The 23,561-nt window shown below is 59.6% G+C and overlaps 8 protein-coding genes across 8 annotated transcripts in view; 4 read left to right on the forward strand and 4 right to left on the reverse strand.

The window, feature by feature from the left end:
* SPBR_09104 (uncharacterized protein) overlaps positions 1-3,881 on the reverse strand; it is a gene marked incomplete at both ends in the record, with an annotated part of 9,201 nt that extends 5,320 nt beyond the window's left edge. Inside the window, one exon of the mRNA XM_040767230.1 lies at positions 1,517-3,881. Within this exon, the coding sequence (XP_040621166.1) occupies positions 1,517-3,881 (2,365 nt within the window). The remainder of the gene's footprint in view (positions 1-1,516) is intronic.
* Positions 3,882-4,724: 843 nt separating this feature from the next.
* Positions 4,725-5,747, forward strand: SPBR_03034 (uncharacterized protein; the record flags this gene model as incomplete). Its single annotated transcript, XM_040761337.1, has 2 exons — positions 4,725-4,934; positions 5,028-5,747. The coding sequence occupies 2 exons, from the start codon at positions 4,725-4,727 to the stop codon at positions 5,745-5,747; spliced, it is 930 nt and encodes a 309-aa protein (XP_040621167.1).
* A 1,165-nt stretch (positions 5,748-6,912) lies between these two features.
* Positions 6,913-8,176, reverse strand: SPBR_02878 (uncharacterized protein; the record flags this gene model as incomplete). The annotated part of the gene is made up of 2 exons (XM_040761181.1): positions 6,913-7,797; positions 7,883-8,176. The coding sequence occupies 2 exons, from the start codon at positions 8,174-8,176 to the stop codon at positions 6,913-6,915; spliced, it is 1,179 nt and encodes a 392-aa protein (XP_040621168.1).
* An 818-nt stretch (positions 8,177-8,994) lies between these two features.
* On the forward strand, positions 8,995-11,777 carry SPBR_02322 (uncharacterized protein; the record flags this gene model as incomplete). Its single annotated transcript, XM_040760625.1, has 7 exons — positions 8,995-9,138; positions 9,267-9,593; positions 9,671-10,030; positions 10,141-10,228; positions 10,334-10,500; positions 11,118-11,338; positions 11,384-11,777. The coding sequence occupies 7 exons, from the start codon at positions 8,995-8,997 to the stop codon at positions 11,775-11,777; spliced, it is 1,701 nt and encodes a 566-aa protein (XP_040621169.1).
* An 851-nt stretch (positions 11,778-12,628) lies between these two features.
* On the reverse strand, positions 12,629-14,264 carry SPBR_02689 (pantothenate transporter; the record flags this gene model as incomplete). Its single annotated transcript, XM_040760992.1, has 2 exons — positions 12,629-13,231; positions 13,299-14,264. The coding sequence occupies 2 exons, from the start codon at positions 14,262-14,264 to the stop codon at positions 12,629-12,631; spliced, it is 1,569 nt and encodes a 522-aa protein (XP_040621170.1).
* A 1,281-nt stretch (positions 14,265-15,545) lies between these two features.
* Positions 15,546-16,886, forward strand: SPBR_02837 (uncharacterized protein; the record flags this gene model as incomplete). Its single annotated transcript, XM_040761140.1, has 1 exon — positions 15,546-16,886. The coding sequence occupies one exon, from the start codon at positions 15,546-15,548 to the stop codon at positions 16,884-16,886; it is 1,341 nt and encodes a 446-aa protein (XP_040621171.1).
* A 475-nt stretch (positions 16,887-17,361) lies between these two features.
* On the forward strand, positions 17,362-19,776 carry SPBR_02396 (uncharacterized protein; the record flags this gene model as incomplete). The annotated part of the gene is made up of 1 exon (XM_040760699.1): positions 17,362-19,776. The coding sequence occupies one exon, from the start codon at positions 17,362-17,364 to the stop codon at positions 19,774-19,776; it is 2,415 nt and encodes an 804-aa protein (XP_040621172.1).
* A 726-nt stretch (positions 19,777-20,502) lies between these two features.
* On the reverse strand, positions 20,503-23,286 carry SPBR_02321 (ATP-dependent RNA helicase DDX31/DBP7; the record flags this gene model as incomplete). The annotated part of the gene is made up of 1 exon (XM_040760624.1): positions 20,503-23,286. One exon carries the CDS (start codon positions 23,284-23,286, stop codon positions 20,503-20,505), a length of 2,784 nt encoding a protein of 927 aa, XP_040621173.1.
* Between the last annotated feature and the right edge of the window lie 275 nt (positions 23,287-23,561).

The raw sequence follows: 23,561 nt of genomic DNA on the forward strand, positions 1-23,561 counted from the left end.
AGGGGGGGTGTTGTGTTGATGAGAGGATGCTCAGGGCAGACAACGTGTGTAAAGTGACATAAAAAGAAGATGGAACAGGAGAGGGAAATCGATGCTTTTGTTTACTTGGAAGACCTTGACAATAACGTGTGTGGGATGACGATGGAAGGGCGGGGCTTGGGTATACGGAGATGTATTTTTGTAGGGCGATTAGGTATCGGCGCGGACAGTGGCTTGGCTTTGTTCCGTCTGTTGGGTGCGTATGGTAATGCATCCGACGCGACGGACGGATTGGTCAGCTTATAAAGAAAAGGGTTGGGCAGAGACGAAACGACTGTATGGAACAAAAGCACGGAATCCGACATGCAGATGCAGAGACACGTGAGACAAGAGAGCGGCGAATCAAGGAGCGTGATGAAAGACAGCATTCAAAAAAAGAAGTGAGATAAGAAGGGATCGTGAAATAAAAACGGGAAATTGAGAGACAATCAGCAGAGAACAGAGGAAAGCGAATACGCAAGTCGACATCGGCAGACGTTTGGGGAATTGAGTTTAACCGTTCGTCTCATAGGAACACGGCAAGCTAGGCACGTTGGTTCCCTGGATGGATTTGGAGAATCGACAAAGACAAATCACGGATGGAATTTTAGAGCACGGGATTACAGGCACATCGGTTCAGCTGTGGCCGAGAAGGGAGCATTGCTCAAGATAAAATCAGCAGCAGGCCCGGCACGGGGCCCTGGGCACTTACTATTTCATGAAAAGCCAGACGAGAATCCATCGGCAGGTCTGGCCCGAAACTGTAGCCTCCAATGCTGGACGTAGTCGTGCTTCGGATTGTGGGGCTATTCCCGGCACGGATGCATCCACAGGACGGAGTATTACACCACAAGACGGCCGCATGTCAATTTTTACAGTATTTCATCTACCCTGTACGATCAATACCAATACGATGCTTGTCTAGGAACATCTCGATCAATATCACCAATGGGCGTTGATTCTAGTTGTTGACCGTTCCGAGGCGTCCGGGTCGGCCCGTCGTTGGACTTGAGGGGTGTTATAAGCAGTCCTTCCGCCTGGACAGCTATTAACTGGGCTGTATCTGGTAGGTGAGACTCGTTGTCTATACCACCCTGCTTGTTCACCCACACTGCGTCATCTGGATTCAGTGTTTCGAAGACGGCCATCTCGACATCTCGGCCATCTCGGCCATCTGTAGCGTTTCTTCTCGACAGCTCGTCGCTGGTTGATGTTCCGATAAACAGCGTTGGCGAGGCCACGTACAGAATTCCATCCAGAAACGGTGTGACGGTGTTGTGGCATGGCGATGGCATACGGACAGTGATTCTTCCGGTAGTGTATTCGAGTTGACGTTCATTTACGAATCAAAGCATCGCTTGCATCGTTGTCCCTAATATGTGCTAGTATCTAATCGTACAGTTTATATGTGTACATAGCCTAGTCATCCGTAACGAGGCCTGTCGTCGTTGTCATCGTCATTATCAACCTCAATCAGAGTCGTCACCATAATCTTCACTCCCGCCGTCGTCTCCCGCCAGCTCCATTTCCGCCTCCCACTCGCGAAAGACGTCGTCCTCCTTTTCCGCCTTTTCTGCTTCGGCCTGTTCCATCCGCTCCACGGCCAGTGCCACGGCCTCACGCACGTCGTCCGTCACGATGACGTCGGGCGACTGCAACAGCGCCTGAAACTCCGTCTTCCAGAACGTCCACCGCGCCGTGGTCAGGCCGGCCCGCGCGTCCGGCACTCTGGCGCGGAACCGCGGGCCTGGGTCCAGCGCCGTCTTGTCCTCGCCGCTTCCACCTCCAAGCGCCGGGGTGACATCGTACATGTCCGCCGCGTCGAGCAGCGCCGGGCTGCTGTGGATCGCCCATGTCGTTGCGGCCAGGAGGTCGCATCGCTGTCGAGTCGTGAGCGTCTTTGGTGTCTTGTCACCAAGGCCAACCTCACCAGTCTCGCCAGACTCGCCAGTCTCTCCAATCTCTCCCATCGCCCCCCCCTCTTTTTCCTCTTCTTCTCTTCCTTCCAACGCCTTCTCCATGGCTCGGACAGCATAGCCGTCCCACATGGCCAGTTTTTCCTGCAGACAACGCGCTAAAAAGGCATTCTGGTTGCGCCAGTAACGGATGTCGTCTTCTCTTTGTGCCTCGTCGTCCACATCCACGCCCGGCGATACGCCCCACGGGCCGCTACTGTGGTCGAACACCACCGCCCGGAGCAAGGGCAACGCACTCCAGAGCTCCATCTCGCCGTTCCAGATTGTGACGGTACCGCGAGGCAGCAGGCGCAGCGCGTCCAAGATGCCGATCAGGGTCGCTTGACCGGGATGTTCCGCATTGTGCGGGACGGACCGTGCGACTTCCAAATAGAGGGTCCACAGCTCCCACAGAAACGTCTCGATGACCTCGGACGCTGCTTGACTGTTGTTGGTGTCTCCTATCGGGGGGCACAGCGCGTTAATGGCGGCCGCTGCCAAGGCAGACGTTTTCTCAACATCCGGAACGACATCCGACCGGAGTGCCTGGCGAAAGATGGTGAGGATGGCCAGCTCGGTCGACGTGGATGTGAATCGTCGGAGTTTCTCCAGTTCGAAAATGTCTGTAACCTTTGTCATCTCCTTCTCCTTCTCCTCTTCAAGTTCCATCTCCATCTGCAACTCAAACTTGCGCGTTAGTGCAGCGTCGTGCTCCGCTCTCTCATGTTCTGCCTGTTCCATCTTCGCAAGGGCACATGCCACAGCGTCCCGCACATCATTGGGCAATGTTGAGACCTTGTGTGGCAGCAGCAATGCTTCCAACTTGACCTTCCAAAACCGCCAGCGCAACCCAGACATACCATGTCGGGCGTCTGGATGCTCCGCCCGAAACAATGGACCCGGCGAAACAGCATCATCATCATCATAAGTGAAGCGACTGCTGCCGTGCTGTTCATTGTGCGAGTCGCTTAATTGGGCCAGCTGTAGCAGCTTTGGGCTGCCGTAGATGAGCCACGTTGTAGCCGCCAGTATGTCGCACTTCCGACGCTGCGTCCATATGTCGCCTTTGTTGCTGCTGCTGTCGTTGCTGTCGTTGCTCTCCGCCATGTTTTCCATCTCGTCTCCTTTCGTCTCTCCACCTTCCAGCGCATCTCGTAAGGGATCCATGCCGTAGTCTTCCCATGGGGCCATGTCCATGTTGCTAAATTGCACCCGAAGCGCGCTCTGATTGCAAAACTGCCGGATCGCATCGTCCGACGGCTCGTCCGCTAGCCACGGCCCATTCTCGCTCTCGGCCATGAATTCGTCAAACAAAGGCAGGTCGTTCCAGAGCCGATGTTCACGGTCCCATAACCGGATCACACCACGTAGTAGCTGGCGCAGGGCATCCAAAATGCCCACATAGATCTCTATTACCATCTTTTTATCGGCATACCTTGTCTCGCCCGGAATGGCTCGGACAGCGTCAAGATACACTGTCCAGACCTCCCACACATAGTCACCAACGGAGTAATCGTGGTTTTTGTTTCCGGAATCGCCAAAGGCGTTTTCGTGATCTTTGTCTCCGACGGAGCGTCCGTCGGGTTTGTCCACAATGATATGATCATGAGCGGGAAGACTCTCGTCGATGGCGGGACAGAGCATGTTGAGAGCGACTGCGGCCTTGGCGCAGATTCTCTCGACGTCGCAGGTGTCCGAGCCGACGGGCCGCAGTGCGTCGCCAAAGATGTTGAGGATGGCTAGCCAGCACGAAGATGCGGTCGGATACCGAAGCGTCTCCAAGCCGAGTGGAAGCGGGAGTGAAGGAGTTGCGGTATCCACATCCATAGTGGACGCTGTGCGCGGTACGGGTGCCGCCGCTTCGGCGCTGGCCGTAGTAGCGGCTGGTGCCTTGGTATCAGAGTCCATCGTCGGGTTGTGAGTGGCCGACGTTGTGGCCGACGTCGTGGCCGAATGTTTTGACGTCGTTGTTGATATCAAATAGTCGTGCGTAGTGTAAAATGTATGAAGGAAGTGACACCGAACGTGGTGTGATGGTGGGGTATTTGGTCAGCCGCCGTGTTTGGATAGCGGCTAATCTTCGTTTGTTTCTACGTTGCCATCCTTCAATTATTGTACCAACGCTTGTTTTCTTGCCCTGTTCTCGGATAAGGGCTTTGTGTGCTTGGTCTATTTTCACATGTATCGTTTACTTGTTCTAGTTGGAGCTAGTCTCTATAACTTTCTACGTTCAGAAGCATCCACAACACCAATTGGCGTCACGGTGGCCAGAGTGGTCATGCGATATTTTACACAAATTATTTCGCTCTGGGAGCAGACGTTCGAGACTTGTCTATGACAAATTGTCGTGCATAAGTCTGCAGCCGGCCGAACAGGGGTCAGGCATCAGGCTTCAGGCGTGCAGCATCAGGCGTCTAAGCCACAGTCTGTCTTCATTGGCCACATGCAGCACCGAGCCTGCAAGCATGCGACGTACAGCCACCACAACAGCAGACGTGGTGGTCGTTTTCGCAGGCCGCATTGCTGCGGACCGCCTTCTCGCTGGACATGGGATATGGAAGAGCCTCATCGGCTGGGGGGGGGGAGGAGACAGCGCGTACATTTCAAATGCATATAATCCTGCTCTCCGGCTGTTCATCGTCGTTGCTGCCGTAGTCCGTCCTCATCTCCATAACTCTGGACATCTACGATACAGATATACCAAGGCCGTTTCGATACATTCCCAGTCGACTCCACTTTTACTATATCGCCATGTCTGGGCCGCCCTCTGTTTTCTCGCAGGATGGAACGTACACAACGGACGGCAGCAGCCTGTCTGGCTTCTCGGTAGGCCCGCCACCGACCGGCGAGACAGCCCTGCAGAAACAGGCGAGGGCAGAAGCAGAGAGGCAAACAAGCTTGGCCATGCACATGCAAAACCACATGGGCCTGCCGCCGTTTGCAGTCAATGGCAACTCTCTTGTACGTGTCTTGGGTTATCCTATAAATAATAAATAATAAAAAGGAAAAGCAAAAGCACTCGCGGAGCCATTCGTCACCAGCTAACGCCATCAGTACGATGCCCACGAGTTGGCGCCGGCGGATCCTGCGCGGCTGATCAGCGCGGCCGACTTCCAGAGACAAGCCGAGACCGCACGGCTCGTGTTCACCGACGACCCAAACCGGCCGTGGGACAAGGACACAAAAAAGAGCAAATACCCCGAGACCATCCACAACAACCCGTTCGGCCTCCCCGACCCCGTCCTGGGCCACCCCATTGTCGGCGGCCCGGGCACGTACGCCGCCGGCCGGCCGGGCGCCAGCCGCGTGTGGTCCAACGCGGCGACGACCAGCACGGCCGAGCTTCTCTACCACAACGTCCAACAGGGTCAGCGCGAGCACCAGGCCCGGCTCGACGCGGCCCGGCAGGAAGAGCGCGACCTCAAGTCCGAGCTCAAGATGCTCCACAAGCTGCTGCGGCGCGCGCACCAGCAGGCCGAGGTCAAGCGCCTCAAGAACGACATCCGCCAGAAGCTCGCGCGCCGCGCACACGCGCGCGGCATCCTCGGCATGCCCTACGACGGCTACGCACCCTTTACCCAGGCGGCGTTCATCCCCGAGGACCCGGAGTGCCCGCCGCTCGTGGCCATGCTGGCCAGCCCGCACCAGCCCCAGTTTGACGAGACCACCCACCAGTACGCGCTGCCCTGCCAGAGATGCGGTGGACGGGCCTTGATCAACAAAGAATTTGAAGTGGTCGAGCGATGTCAGTGTGCCTTTGGGCAGAGCTCGTGATGGGGAGTCTAGTTCCGGTCTGTCTCAGTCTGGGTTGTTTTCTTGTGCTTGGCTGAAATTGTCATTGTTTATATTGCGTCTGCACGTCTATTCTCCTTAGACCCGATTACCACTGTTGCTTATTCAGACACTGCTTCCGTTGTCCGCTGCTTCTGCCTCTCCCTCTCTTTCTTCCCTTCCTCCCGTAGTTCCATCTCCATCTACAACGCAAACGTACGTGTCAGTTCAACCTCGTGTTCCGCTTTCTCATGTTTTACCTGCTTCATTCGTGGGTTTGGGCTTTGTGCTCGTCCTCGCCAATAAAGCTTTCGTAATCTTCGTCCCCGACGGAGTTTTTGTCGCGACTGTCCGCAGAGATCATCATGAGCTTGAAGACAATCGTCGATGGCGGGACAGAGCTTGTTGAGAGCGACTGAGGCCTCGGCGCAAATTCTCTCGACGTCGCAGGCGTCTGAGCCGACAGGCCGCAGTGTGTCGCCGAAGATGTTGAGGATAGCCAGCCAGCACGAAGCTGCACTGGGATACCTAAGCGACTCCAAGTCGAGCGGATGCGGGAATTGGGGGACTGCTAGTGCCCCGTCATACTGGCTATCTCGTGTAGGAGATGCAGGAGATGCAGGAGATGCAGGAGACGCTGGCGACAGGGATGTAGAGTCCATGGTAGTGCAGTTGGCGTCGCAAGTATGCGATGACAGTATTGACGACGATGATGACATTGCTTTGCAGCTAAACAGGCCGCTATGAAAAGAAGGCTTGGGTACTGACAAACAACCCCGGTACGATACCAAGACAAAAACGAGTCGAAAACAAGTATTTATGGACGTATTGAGAGATATGAGAGCAGCGGCCGCAGACATAGAACGTGCCATGCCGGTCGTATTTTGAGGCCCACGAGGCCGTCCATGCGGCCAATCACGCCGGACCGCCCACCACCAATCGACGAGTGAGGTGGAAGCGTGGAAGCCGTAGCTACTCGTAGCCCCATTGGGACTCTCGTAGTGTGTCACGGCCGTCGTCGGCAGTCGGACAAGGAAATATGGAAGACAATTGATGATACGCAGGCCAAAGGTTTTGTGTACGAAATCGATTTAAAAAAAGAAAAAAAAGAAAAGCGAGATTTCCACCTCCCTCGTACAATAGACGGCACCAATTGGTTTGAGCCCACCTACTCCAGTTGCCTCGCCAGGTCGTGGTAGTAGGGCGGCTTCCACGGCGGATTGGGCTCATCCATGCTCGGCATCGGTCCGCGCCATTTCGGCGAAGTGGGTGTGATCTTTTTCAGGTTCTCCTTGGCCGTCGCAATGGCCGCGTGGTCCACCGGCTCGAGTCCATCGTGTTCAATCACAAACTGACGGAAAATTTCATTGTCGTCGCCGACTTCGGGCCACGTACTGGCCGGCATTTTGTGACGATACGGCCGATAGGTTGGCGACACGTTCCGCTCGTAGCGGTCCCGGAAGATGTTCCAGTGGAGGAATGCGAAGCCCGCGTCCCACCGCCACCGATTGGCACTGGTCGAGACGACGGGGAGGGGGCATGCTTCGGGGGGGAGGGCGGCCGCCGTCGCCGTCGCCGTCGCCGTCACCGTCGTAGACGTGAAGAATGCCATGAGTGCCTTCAACTGGTCTTCGGTCGGCGGGTACAACGAGGTGCCGTAGCTGTGTCGGTCGGAGTGAAAGTACACGCCGCCATTGGCGTCACCAGAACGGCCCCGGTCAAACACGGCGACGCCGCCAAAAATGCGCGTCTCCGCCCAGTAGCCCACCATGTCGGCCACGCCCCGCGGGTATTGATCTTGGTAGATGTAGCTGTGGTGGTAGAAGTGGGTGTGTTTCGGCAGATTGCTCGGGTGGAAGACACGGTTGCGCCGGTTCGCGTCCAGCTCATGGCCGATGGCGGCCAGCACGGATGCGCGGCTGTGGAGGGCATCGGCGTCGCTCCATTCGTAGAGCGTGGCGCCAATCTGATGGCATGCGACGGCGAGCAGCTCAAGCAAGCAGAGACAAAACGCGACGGAGCCAGCACGGGCGTGGGCGTATCGCTCCAGGGCCTGTTTGTCATGTTAGATGGGCAACTGTGATGGGCAACACGAGTGAGCGGCTAGACGAGGCAACAAGAAGTGGTGCCACACGCACTGTCTGCGGAAAGAAAAGTGTGTTCATGTCCAGCTTGCTCCGGGCGTCGCGCACGCGGTCCAAGGCGCCATCGCACAGGGATTCGTGCTCCGAGACGATGGTCGGGACAAACCCGCGGGACTCGACATAGACTTTTCGGAGCGGGAGCCCGTCGACAATTTGTGCATATGTGAGCTCGACGTCAGGGAGACTCAGAATGTTCTCCAGTGCCAGCGTGACAACGGACAAGCGCTCAGCATCCAGGTGCTTGAGTGAGAGGAGAGTGGCAGGTGAGTCTTGCGGTGCTGCGGCCATTGCGGATACCAGTGTGTGAATCGTGGAAACCCCATAGGTCAGTATCGATTCGTCCGTCGGGAGGTTGTACCGCCGTGCTCGAGCAACGCGCTGGTTTTCATGCAGTTTTCAGTTTGAATGATGGAAGCAAAGACGGTACTGACGGGATATCGCTGGAACGGAGCGGGGTAATGATGTGCCGACAATCTGGCGACCATGATTTGACGTTTCATTCTTATGCGGACAAAGGGGCACCAGCCGCACCCTTGAATGGGACAGGAATTGCTCTATATCAGGGCCTAACCGCCAATATGACAGCTCAATGGCACCCGCGTCGCATTGCAGTACCAAGAGGCGTTTGTGGTCGGTTTCTGGGCCCCCCTGATGATATTTTGCTCGCCTGACAAGGTGTTCTATATTACTGATAGGACGACCGTCTTCGGGTGGACGAGGTGTGTGTTGCCATTGCTCCATACCTCGTTTCAGGCGATGCAGGTCGCTGAGAATGGCTGGCGCGTATGTCAAGCTACACCTTTAAGTCTTTTTTTGCTTCCTTCGCTCTTATCCGTTCTTTGCAAAGTGCATGGTTATTGGTATATAGAGCGTTTTGTATGAGCTTGCGACGATGGTCGACTGTTCGCATTGTTTGAGAAGAACCTGTACGGAAGCCGGATTGAACTAAATATATATTGCTCGTCTGCTCGTACCACCAAAACACGGCATTCGCTGTCTATCTTCAACTGTTGCACGTTTTGCACTCTGTGTTTTTTGTTTTTTTGTCCTTCAGAAGCGACTCCCCTGTCTACGTACGCGGCCAAACGAGCCCAAGTCCTGCAGCCATGAGCTCCAACCGATTCGGCCACTTTGCTGCCTCATCTTCGTCGAGGGGCTCTCCGTCAACCAGCAGTGGTGGTCGCCAGATTGCTGAGCGACTCATGCTACACTCTTTTTCTCTCGCAGAGATGGATGGTTCGGGACATTTTGTGCCTGTTGAACCTGAAAGGAGAGAGTTTGTACTCGTGAGGACGACTTTGACCTTTCTTCAGCATGCCGATTCGGTGCCGACGGGCACAAGCACAAGCAGTGCAGACATCCGCTGACTTGTTTGCAGATTGCTACGGCGCTGAACATTGCGCTGGAGCTCCTTGAATCAGCAGCCGGTCAAAATGTGCTCCGAGACCTCGGCACGAGCGTTGTTCGCGCATGGCGGGCAACGGGCTCGGAAGGCTCGGATCCGTTTGATGGCGACGAGGCGTACATGAGTAGCTACGTCCGATACTTTGTCCAGCAGATGAGACTCTACGTTCCGTGGGTGACAATCGACCCGGGCATCACCAGCTTGGATGTCATCGCGCATATCGAGACATATTCGTCTGTCGAAAGCCAGTTGGATGCGTTCATCCCAAGGGCATCATGCCACTTCTCCATCAACCCTCTGGTATGGTGTACAATTTCGTGTTTCGGCAACAACCCCTGCGCAATCCGGCTACCTTGTCCTGCACACTAACTTGGCAGATTGTGGAATCCATGCTTGTGAACGATACTCGGCTGTGGCAGCCGACAGTACGTGGTGCATCCTCGGCTGAAGAAGACAGACTGAAAAGAAAGGCGAAACACAACTACGACACCTTTCTTTTCATCTTCGGGGTTGCCTTTTTCCACGAGTCGTGCCACGCGTTCACAACTTACCTGGCCGGCAGCGACGCTTCGAGTACCCCCCCGGCAGTGACGTACCTTACGTACCATGAAACACAATCGGAGGACGACGACGAAGGGGCACGCAACGCAACGGGTGAAAGCGGTCGCTGGGCAGAGCGCCAGCTTCTTGGTGGCAGCCTGGAACTGTATCGTGATGTCGACGACGACAACGTCCAGGTGCGTTTGTTTTGTTTGTATTGTTCGCGTCAGCGGAGTGCACCGGGAACCGAACCAATGGGCACGTGAGGCTAATGAACAAACGCCTCTCCTGCTTCCTTTCTGCTTAGCCCGGCGTGCCGTTTCTGTTGGATGACGCTGCCACGGCGTGGCCAGTCAAGAGCGATGCCATCCACGCGTTTATAAGCAATGTTCAGCGTGCGTCCCGATTCCTTTCCATCGATACGATATCAACACTATATCAATACTATATCAATACTATATCCTGGGCTCCTGCTTACTGACGGCGTATTATTGTACCAGACTGCCGCTTTCCTCTTCGCACTGGCAAGGACAAGCTGACGGAGCAGGACAGAATCACGTACGGCATTGCGTCGCTGGGATCCACCGACACGGTTCCTGCCCAAGCATCCCATCGAACCATGGCGGCACTTCGGCAGGTTGGACAGCTCCCGGCGTACAATATCATGGTGCGTCATTTGCATGCACTAGCTGCCGACTACAGGACCATTGTTCCTGTTGCTGCTGCCAACTAATATAGGAAGCCGTGGCGATGCGTTCTCCACCGTTTTGGGTGTGATCTTCGTCTCTCTTCATCTCTTCACATTCCCACTCGCTTTTGCTTCTTTGGTTCACTTGTTTGTTCGTTTTCTTGTTGTGCTTCTGTCTTGTTTCTCTGTCGTTTTGATTTTTGTTTATTACCATGGCCCACACTCCCTCTTCGCTGTTGCGCTCCGTTTTGTTCTGTAATCTTTTTTTTTTCCCTTTCCAGCCCTACCCCCTACCCCAACCCCGACCCAAACCGGACCGGCCCGCTCCACGAGATACGGAGACCGCCAGGCTCGGATGACTTGACGGCGGTGACAAGAGCGACCGGCGGTGATGCAGCAATGGCAAGGGAAAATTAGGGAAACTTCGAGTACTGCGGTGGACATGCTAACATAGGCAGATATGTCGACTTTTGCTGACCTGCAAAGACACGCATAGCCGGCAAAGACATGTTTAAAAACAATAGTATTACAGTTTGCTTGCCTATGGATTACGCTGTGCCAAGTTTCCTATTCCACACCCAGCCCAACCCCATCAGACCCGCCTCGCCGTCGTCAGCGTCGTCGCCACTCTTTCGTCGTGCGGCCCGGGCGTGTACGGCGGGTCCGGCTTCAGTGTCACGGACACTGTGACAATCACCGCCGTGGGGCTGCCCGCGGCGGCCGGCAGTGTCGTGGGCGGGAGGGTTTTGACAATGGTCGTCGAGGGCGGCCCGGGGGCTGGTGCTGTCGACGTCGGCGGTGCCGATGGCTCGTCGTCGTGTGCAGTCGTCGACGAGTAGGGACACGGCGGCGAGAACGGCAGGTTGACGGGCAGCGTGTATGGTCCGCAGACCGCCCCGGCCGTCAAGACGCCTGTGCCCCACCCGGCCGGCACCGTCCCGCCAGCGCCGATGCCGGCCGTCAGCCAGGGCGGACCCCGGAAGGGCGGGCGGAAGGGTCGGCCTGGGACGGCAGCGATGGCTGGCGGCATCGTGGCGGCGACCGCTGTGGGTCTTGCGTCGACGGGCGTGCCGGTCAGCGTGACGGTGACACCGGAATGGGGAGAGCCGGCGGCATTGTATGCTGGAGTGGCGGCCGCGGCGGCCGCCCAGAGGTCGTCGAGCTGCTGCGGGCTGTATTCGACGTCGGCAAGGGGGCTGGCGCAAACCGAACCAAACACGGACAGCAAGGCAGCGGCGACGGCCGCGGTCGAATAGTTTGACGGTGACAGCATCCTGGAGGACGAGATGAGGAGATTGGAAGTCTTGCCACACAAGAGCAGAAACGATGCCAAGTGCGAGAGCGGGCATTCCACCACTATATATTCAGCCAGAGCTCCAATTCAGCAGTTCCGCAGTTGAGCAGTGCCCGAGGAAAAATCCGGGATATGGGGTGCGCCCCTGAATGATGACAGGTTTTCGTCTGTTGACATAATTTACGCAGTCCGGTCACCGTAAATGAAGTACCCACTAGACAGGCCCCGTATAGGACGGCAAACAGACAGGACGATACGCGCAGCGATGGACACGGCACAAAATGCCAGTGCAAGGATGCGAGAATTAAGGTTCTGAGGGCTGGGGTGTCTTTTTGTACAGTCACGTAAGAGGGTTTGACCACTACTGTCTGCAATTGTCCGCACTCTGGTGGGGAGAACCGTGGCGAGAGGTGTGGTCGTTTGGATGCACGGTAGTCTTGTTTTGGTAGCTGGGACGAGATGAAGACCACGGCACAAGAGTGTTGTGTCGAGATTACATTGGGTCCACGGCCCTGTTTTCGTCCAGTGTACGGACTATTTCTTTGTTATTTTTCTATTTTCGTCTTATCACGCTCGGTTCAAGTTGGGCAGACACGGCACGACATCAGCTAATACTAATACAGCACTACGGCACAAACCACGCGGCACAAGAGGATAAATCCGGGTGTGAGGGAAGCTGAAGAATCAACATAACCGAATGAATGTGTGTCTGTGTGTGTGTGGCTTTTTAAATAAAAGTATTAATGAAGAAATATAAACTATGTACGATACGATCCCCGCGTATACTCTCCACATGTTCCTCATTTCCAGATCTTAGTAAATATAACGGAACCCCGGCTGCTCCTTGTCGGTGAGATCCAAAAAGGCGGCGGCGTCGGCCTGCTCGTCGTGGTCGAGGGCGGCCGCGATGCGATCGCGGCGGGCGTTCTCCCAGCGGAGGTAGACGAGCAGCGCCAGCTGGATGACAATCATGAGGGCGGTCGAGACGTAAAAGGCGCGGAAGCCGGTCGGGTACGTGGGGCTCTCCTTGGCGAGGAAGAACTGCGGCGCGATGATCTGGCCGACGGCGTAGCCGACAAAGACCATGACGGCGCAGGTGGCCTTCTTGGTGAAGCCGCCGATGTTGGAGGCGAGCAGGGACATGACCATGATGTAGGTGACGGTGTTGACAAACATAATGTAGAGGCCGCCCTGGCGGCCGTGGATGTTGTCCTTGGGGAGGCAGTAGACGAGCAGGGAGCCGAGCAGGACGACGGCGTTGGAGGCGATGCTGGCGACGAGGCGGGCGTTGCGAAAGCGCGTGGTGACGGCGCCGGCGATGAGGAGGGAGGCGAGCTGGACGCCGTCGCCGCCAAAGGAGGCCTTGGTGGACTCGTGGTCGTCGTAGCCGAGGCCGGTCAGGACGATCTTGTCGAACTGGACGTGTTAGCAGGAGCCGGTCAATGGGTTGTGTCTGTGAATTTGTATAAAGGTGCATACGTACGTTGGTCAGGCCGCTGCCGACAATGCACTGCAGCAGCGCCAGCGCGAAAAAGGCCCAGGCCTGCACGTCCCGGAGGCACTCGACGGCCTGGTAGGTGCGGTAGTGGCGGTTCTCGATGCCGGTGTGGTTGGCGATGACGCGCAGCACGGCGACCTTGCGCTCGCGCGCGGACAGGAACCAGGCCTTCATGGGCGCGTTGGGCATGACAAAAAACAGCAGCACGCCCCAGCCCATGGTCAGCGGGCCCCAGATCAGGTAGAGGACCTGCCACTGCGTGTACTTGCCGCCGCCCCAGCCGGGGCCCGTGATGGAGTAGGCGAGGCCGTCGATGACAAAGCCGCCGACCGGCGCGCCCATCCACCAGACGCAGGCGCGCAGGGGCTGCTCGCGGCGGGTCCAGTACTGGCCGACGAAGATGGTGAGGACGGGCGAGATGCACGTCTCGAAGCAGCCCAGGAAGAAGCGGGCGACGGCCAGGGTGGCAAAGCTGGTGGTGACGGCGGTCAGGGTGGAGCAGAGGCCCCAGAGCACAATCATGACGCCAAAGTAGCGGCCGATGGGCAGCTTCTGCATGAGCACGGCGCTCGGGTACTGGGCCACGAGGTAGCCAAAGTAGAAGATGGCCGAGACCCACGAGTACTGCTGGCCGACGAGGTGGTCGTCGGTGCGGATGCCGAGGATGGACGCGTTGGAGAGGGCGGCCTTGTCGATGAAGGACAGCAGGTACGAGATCATCATGGTGGGCAGCAGGACGAGATCGAGCTTGCGGAGGACGCGCCGGGCCTCGTCCTCGGTGTACTCGAACGTGGTGCCCTCGCCGTCGTCGGCAAACAGGTCGGCGGCGTCGTCGTGCTCGACGCCGCGCGTCTTTTCGGCAATGGTGACGGCGTGGACCTGGACGGCGCCGCCGGACGCTGTGGCAGCCTCGTCGGCATAGCCGGCGTGGCCAGTGGGTTTTTCCGACATTGTGTAGAGTGAGGGGGATAAGGATGAGATGAGACGAGATGAGACGAGATGAGACGAGATGAGACGAGATGAGAAGCGGGAAAAGAAATCAAAAGAATCAGAAGACAGAGAGACAGCGGCAGGTGGAGGACCGAATAATTATAGACACCGTTCCGGGAGTGCGCGCAATCTACAGGGACGGCGACGACTAGGCGGAACGGAAATGCAGACAACAGGGCACGAGAGGGCTGGCAGAGGGGGACGAAAGAGGCAACGGCGGGCAGATCCCACGCGACGACGACCCGCGACGTCGGCGATGCAATGCACCGTCTGCCAGTCTGCCAGTCTGTCAGTCTGTCAATCTGCTATCTCCTATCTACCCCAGACTTGAGGAGATGCACGACGGACGATGAAAAGGTGGAGAAGCACGACACCGAGATAAGGCGAACGGCCAAGGCAGGGGAGGAAAGAGGGGAACCATGCGCGGCTGTGTCTCGGGTGGTGGTGAAAACTACTTGCGAATTATAAAAATGCTGAATACTAAAATGCTGGCATCGCGACATGTGAGGGGCGTCGGCAACCAGACCAAAACGGGTTTAGACGGCCAGTGCCACGTGCCGCTGAGTGCCCTTGAAGTGCCCTATGTTGCAGCGACATGTCGCTAAAGTGCCGACACATGCCACCCAACGCCACTGTAACCCAGCACTGGGGTGGACCCATTGTCTTACACGCGATTTATGCCCGATTTGGCAATGTTGGCGACGGCCGACGACGATGCCAGGAACAGCAACTCCAGCGAGCAACATCTTATCAGTAGGTCACGAGAAGAGTGTCCATTTGACGGCGTTGCTCAGTCTTTCTGTACCCGGGCTGCTCGCCAGGACTTCTACTTTGGGAAGCTATGAAGCTCCGACAACGGCGAGAGCGGAGAAGAGAAAAAGAGAAAACAATATCAGACGACGAGACATGGTCGACGACAAACGCGGCAAACATGGCGAGCAGTGGGCAATGTCAGAGATAGAATCCGGCATGCTCGTGCCGGTGATTCCTTTGGTCGTGGAACGATGCTGTGGATACGCATGTCGCGTTGGGCGTGTGATGAATGGCGACATGAGACGATCAATGTCCGATGTCGTTTTCGTCCGTCAGATCCATAACGCTGCAAGAACGCTGCAAGAACGCTGCAAGATAAAACCAAATATGCCCTGATTCTCCGTATCTAACTGCATTCACTTTACACTCCCCATCATCACCTGCAAACCCTCCTCCTCCTTCACCCTTACATCCCCCCCCCCCCCCATCATGACTCAAATCGAAGCCTCCAACCCCTTCACGTACCAGCACGTCGTCGCCCGCGGGCTGCCGTATGAGCGCGGCCTCGCGCACGGCCGGCAGGCGGCGGGCAAAGTGCAGGAGAATGTGCGGTACTACCGGCGGCCGGGCAAGCTGGCGCACTCGGCAGAGCTGATGGAGGCCATCATCCAGCACGTGTACAAGCCGGCGCTCGAGCAGTACTACCCGAGCGGCCTGCAGGAGATGCAGGGCATTGCAGACGGCGCGGGCGTGACGCTGGACGATGTTGTGCTCCTCAACTCGCGGTACGACCTGGCGCGGTTGGGGGACGAGCCGGGCAGCCGGCCGGTCAATGGCCCCGAAGACCCCGAAGACCCCGATGTCAACGGCCCCGACGACAACGCCAACGAGTGCACGTCGGCCGTGTTCCACCACAACGCCACGGCGACGGGCGACATGGTGACGGCGCAGAACTGGGACATGAGCGCGCGGCTGTGGGAGAACGACTGCATCATCTACCTCGAGGTGCACCCGGACGCGTCGGAGCACAAGCCGTCGCTGTTTCTGGTGACCGAGGCCGGCCAGCTGGGCCGCTCGGGCATGAACTCGGCCGGCCTGGGCGTGACGGCCAACTCGCTGATGAGCTCGGCCGACTACATTCCGTACCCCTACGTGGACGCGGCGGGCGTCGCGCACGACGTGGACGTCCGGCCACTGCTGCCCATGTCCATGCTGCGCCGCATGATCCTCGAGAGCAACCACCTCGCCGAGGCCATGACGTGCGCCTACAACTTCCCGCGGCACGTGTCCAACAACGTCACCGTCAGCTCGGCCGAGGGCTTCGGCGTCTGCCTCGAGGTCACGCCCGACCGCGTCTACCGCGTCGAGCGCACGCACGCCGACGACCGCTACCTCGTGCACACCAACCACTTTGTCCACCCGGGCTTCCTGGCCCGCGCCGACGTCCGCTGCCTGTACCCCGGCGGCAGCAGCTGGTTCCGCCGCGACCGCTTCGAGGCCAACGTGCGCGCCGCCGCGCAGGCCGGCCAGCTGTCGACGGCGCAGCTCGTTGCCGCCTTTTCCGACCACATCAGCTACCCCGAGGCCCTCTGCGTGCACCCCGACCGCAACCCCGTCGACGCCGTCATCGGCCACCTGCCCGGCTACCCCTTCCGCGCCAACTCGGCCACCGTCGCCTGCGTCATCTACAACCTGTCCCGGCGGCAGATTACCGTCTGCAAGGGCCCGCCGTGCCAGGGCCAGTTCCAGACGTTTGACCTGCACGGCCCGGCCGGCAACAAGCGGGGATCGCAGGAGGAGCCGGGCGTCGAGCGGCCGGAGCACCCGTAGGGGGGGCCGTAGGTGGGTGAGGGAGTGTGTTTGTGTCGAGGAGGCTGGGAATTGTTGTTCAAAATAGATGTCAGATGTTTGAATGAGTTATGAACAGGCCTTTATACAGAGTTATGTCTTCAGTCATCCTTACACGAATAGAAATATATGTCTTCAGCCCGCTGTAAAGTAAAGTACGTCAAATATATGCACAGCAGAAGACAATTTAAACTAGTTCTTCCATGAAAACAAATGCATGTTGGATGGGCGTTTGTTATCACATCTGACAGTTCCCAGGTTACTTTGACGCTATGCGCTAATCAGTGGAGTTGTCCACTATCGCCCACTGGCGGTCGGCGCTAATGTCACAGCGCTCTACCCAGTTCAGGTCCTCCACTCCACGTTTTCCCCAGACTTTTGTTTCTTCCCCTCGTCCTCTTCCTTTTGCACAACCGTCTCTCTCCACACGTCCACACGTCCACACGCACACGCCGCCATGTCCAAAGCATCACTACCTGCGGCCACTCCGGTCCGGCCGTCCACGTCGTCCGCGTCCACGTCCGCCCGGCGCTCCGTCTGGGGCTGTCTGACCTGCCGCCGCCGCAAGGTCAAGTGCCAGAGCCGCGAGACGCCCTGTGCGGCCTGTCGCCGGCTGCAGCTGGACTGTGTGTCGTCCTTTGGCGAGAACTTTAAGCAGTGGCGCAGGAGACGGGCGTCGCCTGCGGACGGGCCGGGGCCGAGTCCAAGGCCGAGACCGAGTCCAAGTCCGAGACCGCGTCCGTCACAGACGCCCGTCTTCGAATCGCCCGCGACGACGTTGGAGGCACCGTCGCCCGTCTCCCTCCATGCCTTGCTGGACATGACGCAGAGTCCGGGCTGGGACCTGGACATGCCGTTCCTGTTTGATCCGCCGTCCTTTGCAGGGCCACCGCCACCGCTGCCACCAGGACCGCCGCCGCCTGCTTTTGCTGTCGCGTCTCCTGGTCTGTATGCATCGGCGCCGTTCTTTGCCGACAGCAGCGACGTTCTGCCAATGGATGGCCGGGCCATCCTGCCCGGCATCAGCATACCGTCTACGTTGTCCATGACGGCGGTGGACGACAACGGATTCATCCTGGACATGCCTGCACCACTGCATTCGTTTCAGACTGCGCCCTCGCAACCTGCCGCGGCCGACTGGACACAGTCACAGCACGCCCTCTCGCACGCCCGTCCCCAGTCGGCCGTCCTGGTCTCCCCCCTCTCTCCCTCTCCCTTCCTCTCCGCGTTCTCGCCCCTCCCAAGCTACGCCGACTCCCCCGCCGACCGCTCCCTCGTCGTCTACTACAAACGCAATCTCGCCTCCTTCTTCAGCGTCAAGTCGGCCTTTGCGTCGCCGGCCGCGTCGCCCTGGAACTTTTACGCGTACGCCATCCGTGCGGCCGAGCACCAGCCCGACTCGCCTCTGCGGCACGCCATTCTCGCGTGGACCTCGGCCTACCTGTTGGTCCGGGGCGGCGACAACGACAGCGACGACGGCAACAGGAACAACAGCACCACCCCGGCCCTCGGCACCGACCACGCGCTGCAGGTGCGCCACTATGCGCGCGCACGGCAGGCAGCAGACGCGCTGAGGGCGGCGCTGTGGTCCGGGGCGGGGCCGTACGCGACACCGACATCGACCCTGCGCATGCTCCTCGCCACCACCCTCTTCCTCGCGTACGGCGACATCTTGTCCGGCGACACCCCCCGCCTGGTCCACGCCCTCGCCGGCATTGCCCGCCTGCTCGCCTCGGACTGGCCGCGGTTCCGCGCCGCCATCGGGCCCGTCGAGGCGCGCATCCTCGTGTGGCTGGCGTACTTGGACGTGCGCGCCGGCCTCTGGGGGGTGGCGACGGATGGGGCCGGCGGTGGACGGGGAGGAGGTGGAGGCGGACTCTTCCGCTTTCTTCGCGACCACGTCGGCGGCCCCGCATCGTCGGGCATCTCGGCGCTGCGAGGCAACGGCGTGCCGCAAGAGTACTACTTGGCTGCCTGTTTTGGGTCGGCCTTGCCAGCGCACGAGCTGCACGACGATTTGCTGCAGGAGCCGGCCAAGCGGCTGTCGGACGAGATCATGGGCGTGTTTGCGGCGGTGGGGGAGCTGGAGGCGTGGATGGAGACGTGCTTCCCACGCGCGTGCTTCCCACATGCGCAGACCCCAAGTCGAGGGACGTGTGCGGAGGGGGCAACGACGGCAGACGCGGCGGTGGACGTGGAAGCAGCCACAACGCCCGGCGACACCCTCAATCCGTCCACGCACGCCATGGCATCGCTTGTCGACCACGACCAGGCGGCCCTCCTCGAGCTCCGCGCCGCCAAGATTCACGCCCTGCGCGCCACCATTGCCCGCATCCGCGCCGAGAGCAACGTCGTCCACGCCGCCCTCCTCAAGGCCTACACGCCGTCGAGCCCCGACCACGTCGCCCGCACCACCTTCCACCGCCGCGTGTCCACGGCCATGTGCCTGGCCGCGACCATCCTGCTGAACCGCGTCGACGCCCCCGACGTGCGCACAGACGACGAGGCCCAGGCGGCGGCCCGGCAGATTGTGCAGATTGCGCGGGAGCTCAAATACAACGAGACGCCCGACCGGGCGTCGAGAGAGGAACGGCACACGGCCCAGGGCCGTCCCGACGTGCTTCGACAGTCACCCAGCGACCACCCCCGCAGCCTCATCTGGCCCATGCCCGTCTTCGTCGCCGGCATCGAAGTCACCGACCCCGTCTACCAAGACTGGGTCCTGGCCTACCTGGCCGACATGGCCGGCTGGGGCACGAGCACACGCCGCGCGCGGGAGCTGCTGCGGCGCGTGCTGGCGCGGCAGGCCGACGAAGGGAAGCGGGTGCGCGTCAAGGACGTGGTTGGTGAATTTGGTGCGGTGTTGATTTGAAGGGGGGGTCGTAGGCGTCGACGGCGACGAAGACGCAAGACGGTGAAGATACAAAAATGAATTGGAAATTATGAACAGGAGTGAGGATACACAAAGATGCTGCATGACATACATATCCGTCCACAGGTACATGTCGAATATCCGAGTAGATACTGGCCATGGCGGCTGAGGCCAGCCCAGGCAGCAACGCCAGAGCCACACCACCATAACAACGGCCCCCAACTTCCGTCTTTCCCTTTATAAACCAAATAAGAAACAAAACATCTTGCCGCAGCAATGCGGCCGGTCATACTACGTTACGATACAGAGAACATCAGCATGGCGTAAGTTCGATTCCCGCTCCTGCTGTTGATTTTCGTGCTTTTCGCCTCTGTCGTGGACATTTGCTAACTTGCCGCTTCACAGCCCTGCACAAGGATGACATTGCTGCTCAGAGGAGCTTCTATTTTTTATTTATTTCTTCTACTATTTTTGCTTTTCATTTACGAAAGTAAAAGTTCAAAGAAGAAATAAAATAAAGATAATACTCCACGTATATGCACCGTACAAGTGGTTCAAAACATCGCAGAGTACTATTCTCCACATTGACTCAGAGTATGATGCCGACAAAATGTATTTACTTGACTATGCCCTTGCTTTTCCCTACCCAAACGCCCATGCTGCTATGATACAACGATAAATCGAGTAAAAAAACCACACAAAGCTATGCAAACACAAAACACCTCCTCATCCAATGTTAAACTCCGCCGCCGGGTTGCTCATCATCTCCTTCATCTTCTGCTGCATCCGCCGCGCCGCCGCCGCCTCGTCGTCGCCTGCACCACCGTCAAACCGTTCGTCGTCGGAGTCGCCGGGGCCCTGGGCCGCAGCGGCCGACGACGACGCGCCGGCCTTGGCCTTGGGCTTCGTGTGCTGCTTGCGGCCGGCGGCCGTCGCCACGGCCGTCGCCCGCTTCTTGGCCGCGAGCCGCTGCACGCCGCCGCGCATGTTGCCGGGCGCCTCGCGCAGGCCAAAGCTCTTGGCCATGTGGCCCAGGTGCAGGCGCGTCATGTCGAAGAAGCCGCGCTCGTCGTGGGCGTGGGTGGCGTAGGCGCGGATGTGCGACCGGAACGCCTGCCGGGCGGCGTCGAGAAGCGTCGGGGCGGCTGCCGACCCGCCCTCCTTGTCTTTCTGGTGTTTCTTCTCCGTCTTTGCGTTTCGGGCCTGCCAGGCCGACTTGGACGAAACGGTTGCCCCGCCCGCGCCGGCGCCGGCATTGGCGCCCGTCGCGACCGGCGCAGCCGCCGACTTGAGCAGCCGCTGCTCAATGTGCAGCTGCAGCGCCTCGGCGCGCTTGGACCACGACTGCTGGGCCTGGGACGGGTCGTGCTCGACAGGGACGCTGCCGTCGCCGTCATGCGCTGTGAAGGCCGCCGGCAGGGGCACGGGCGCCGCATAGCCCTTTTGGAGGACGGCGTCGTAGAGCTGCGGGTGCAGCACCGACGACGACGCCTGCTTGACGAACCCGACGTAGCCCTCCTCGCTGCCCGGCTGCACAAACAACGTCGTGCTGCCCGCGCGGCCGGCACGCGCCGTCCGGCCGATGCGGTGCAGGTGGTCGTCGACGGCCATGGCCGGGTCGTACTCGACGACGAGGTCGACGGTCGGCACGTCGAGGCCGCGCGCGGCAATGTCCGTCGCAATCAGCAGGGCCGGGTCCGTCGCGTGCCGGAACGACGCCAGCGTGGCCTTGCGCACGGGCTGCTCGAGCGACCCGTGCAGCTTGTGGAGGACGACGGTGCGGTTGGCCGCCGACGTAATGTAGGCGGCAGGGGCACGGGTCGAGGCTGTCGTGGACGCGGCCGCCGCCGCCATCTTGGCGTTTTTGATCGCGGCGGCCGTGGACGTGGCTGTCGGCTTGCTGTCGCCGTCGATGTCCTTGTCGTCGTCGGTCGCCGGCACCACAGCGGGCACAATCTTGTTCGGGATGGGCTGGCCGTCGTCGCCAAACGCGCGCAGCAGGTCAAAGTGGAAGTCGACCGAGTCGGCACACGACAAGAAGACAATGGCCTTCATGACCGCGCCCTTGCGGGCAAACGTCGACCGCAGCAGGCCGATGAGCGTCACGAGGCGCAGCTTGGCCGGCACGATGGCGTACGTCTGCTTGAGCTGCGAGGGCGCCGAGAACGCCGAGAACGCCGCCGTCTCCGGCTGGGTCGTCGTTGTCGTCTCTGCCTCGCCCCCTTCCTCCTTCGCCTCCGTCTCCTTCGTGTCTGCGTCCTCGCCCGCCGATGTCACGTGCACCGCATCCTCCAGCGTCAGCTCGCCCAGCTTGATGGCATTCATCTTCATCGTCGCCGAGCACAGCACCGTCACCCGCCGCGCCGGCAGCACGCCGTCCGGCAGCGGCTGCCCGTCTTTTGTGGTGGTCGCCACCGCCGCGGCGCTACGGATCTTGCCCACAATCGCGCGGATGTCCTTCTCGAACCCCATCTCCATCAGCCGGTCGCCCTCGTCGAGCACCAGCCACCGCACCCGGCTGACGTCCAGCACGTCCGTGTGGTCCAGGTGGTCCGTCAGGCGGCCCGGCGTGGCCACCAAAATGTTGACGCCCTTGCGCAGCCGCGCCTTTTCGGCCTTTTTGTTCTCGCCGCCCACGACCGTCGACGCCTGCAGCCACGGCGCGCACCCCAGCAGCTTGTCCAGCACCGCCGCAATCTGCGTGCACAGCTCGCGCGTCGGGGCCAGCACGACGGCAAACAGCCCCAGCCCGCCGCGGCTCAGCCGGACGCCGCCGGCCCGCCGCGTGCCGTCGTTGGCCTCGCTGAGCGCCAGCAGGCGCTGCACAATCGGCAGCAGGTAGGCCAGGGTCTTGCCGGAGCCCGTCTCGGCCTGCAGGAACGCGTCGCTGTCGCTGCCCACGAGCTGCCGCAGGGCGTTGCGCTGGATGGCCGTCGGGGCTTTGAGCGCCATGTACTCGGACAGCTGGCGGGCGATGCGGCGCGAGAGGCCGAGCTTGAGGAACGTGGCCGCCTCGTCCGACAAGGGCGCATTCGAGGGGCGCAGCACGGTGCCCTCGCCGTCTGCGTGTGCCGCCGTCGCCTTGTCGTCATCAAAGGCGGTCGTGTGCTCCGGAATGGCCGTAAACAGCCGCGACGTCACGCCGTTCTGGGGCCGGCCGGCAGCCACAGGTGCCGCTCCTGGTCCCATGGGCCGGCTCGGCTGCCACCGCGGCTGTGCGCCCCTGTCGCCGCCGCCTCCGCCTCCGTCACCACCGCCTCCACCCCCCGTATGCCGTTTCGCCGCCCGTGCATCGCCGCTGCGATCGTCTGGTCGTGGCCGCTTCGTCGGTCGGTCGCCCGCGTCGGCTGCCGTGTGTTTCGTGGGACTGTCGCCCTGCTGCTGCCGTTTCTTGAAGTCGCGCTGGGCCGCCTTGCGGTCGCGCCACTTGCCGCCCTTGAACGTCACCTGCTGCGTGATTGGCGGCAGGTTGTCCAGGTCAATGTTGAGGATCATGCCACCGTCCGCCATTGTGTCGGTAGTCGTCGCGGTGTGGACGTGGACGTGGACGTGGTGATGTGGTTGTGCAGATGCATTGGAGAAAGTCAAGAACAAAAAGAGTGGGGCAGAAAGCTCAGTTCGCTGAGGCGCCTGAAAAAAAATTCTGCCAATCTTATCGCTGATAAGCCGCTGGAGCAAGGCGGTAAGCGCTGTAGACTAGCAGTGTGAATACAGTGTATGGACTGTATTGGTCTCTGTTTGCATTATCCCCCAGCAACGAATCGTATGCCAGGCCAGTAAACTCA

Source organism: Sporothrix brasiliensis (genome assembly GCF_000820605.1).
Source record: "Sporothrix brasiliensis 5110 chromosome Unknown Cont17, whole genome shotgun sequence".
In the NCBI taxonomy this organism is placed as follows: domain Eukaryota; kingdom Fungi; phylum Ascomycota; class Sordariomycetes; order Ophiostomatales; family Ophiostomataceae; genus Sporothrix; species Sporothrix brasiliensis.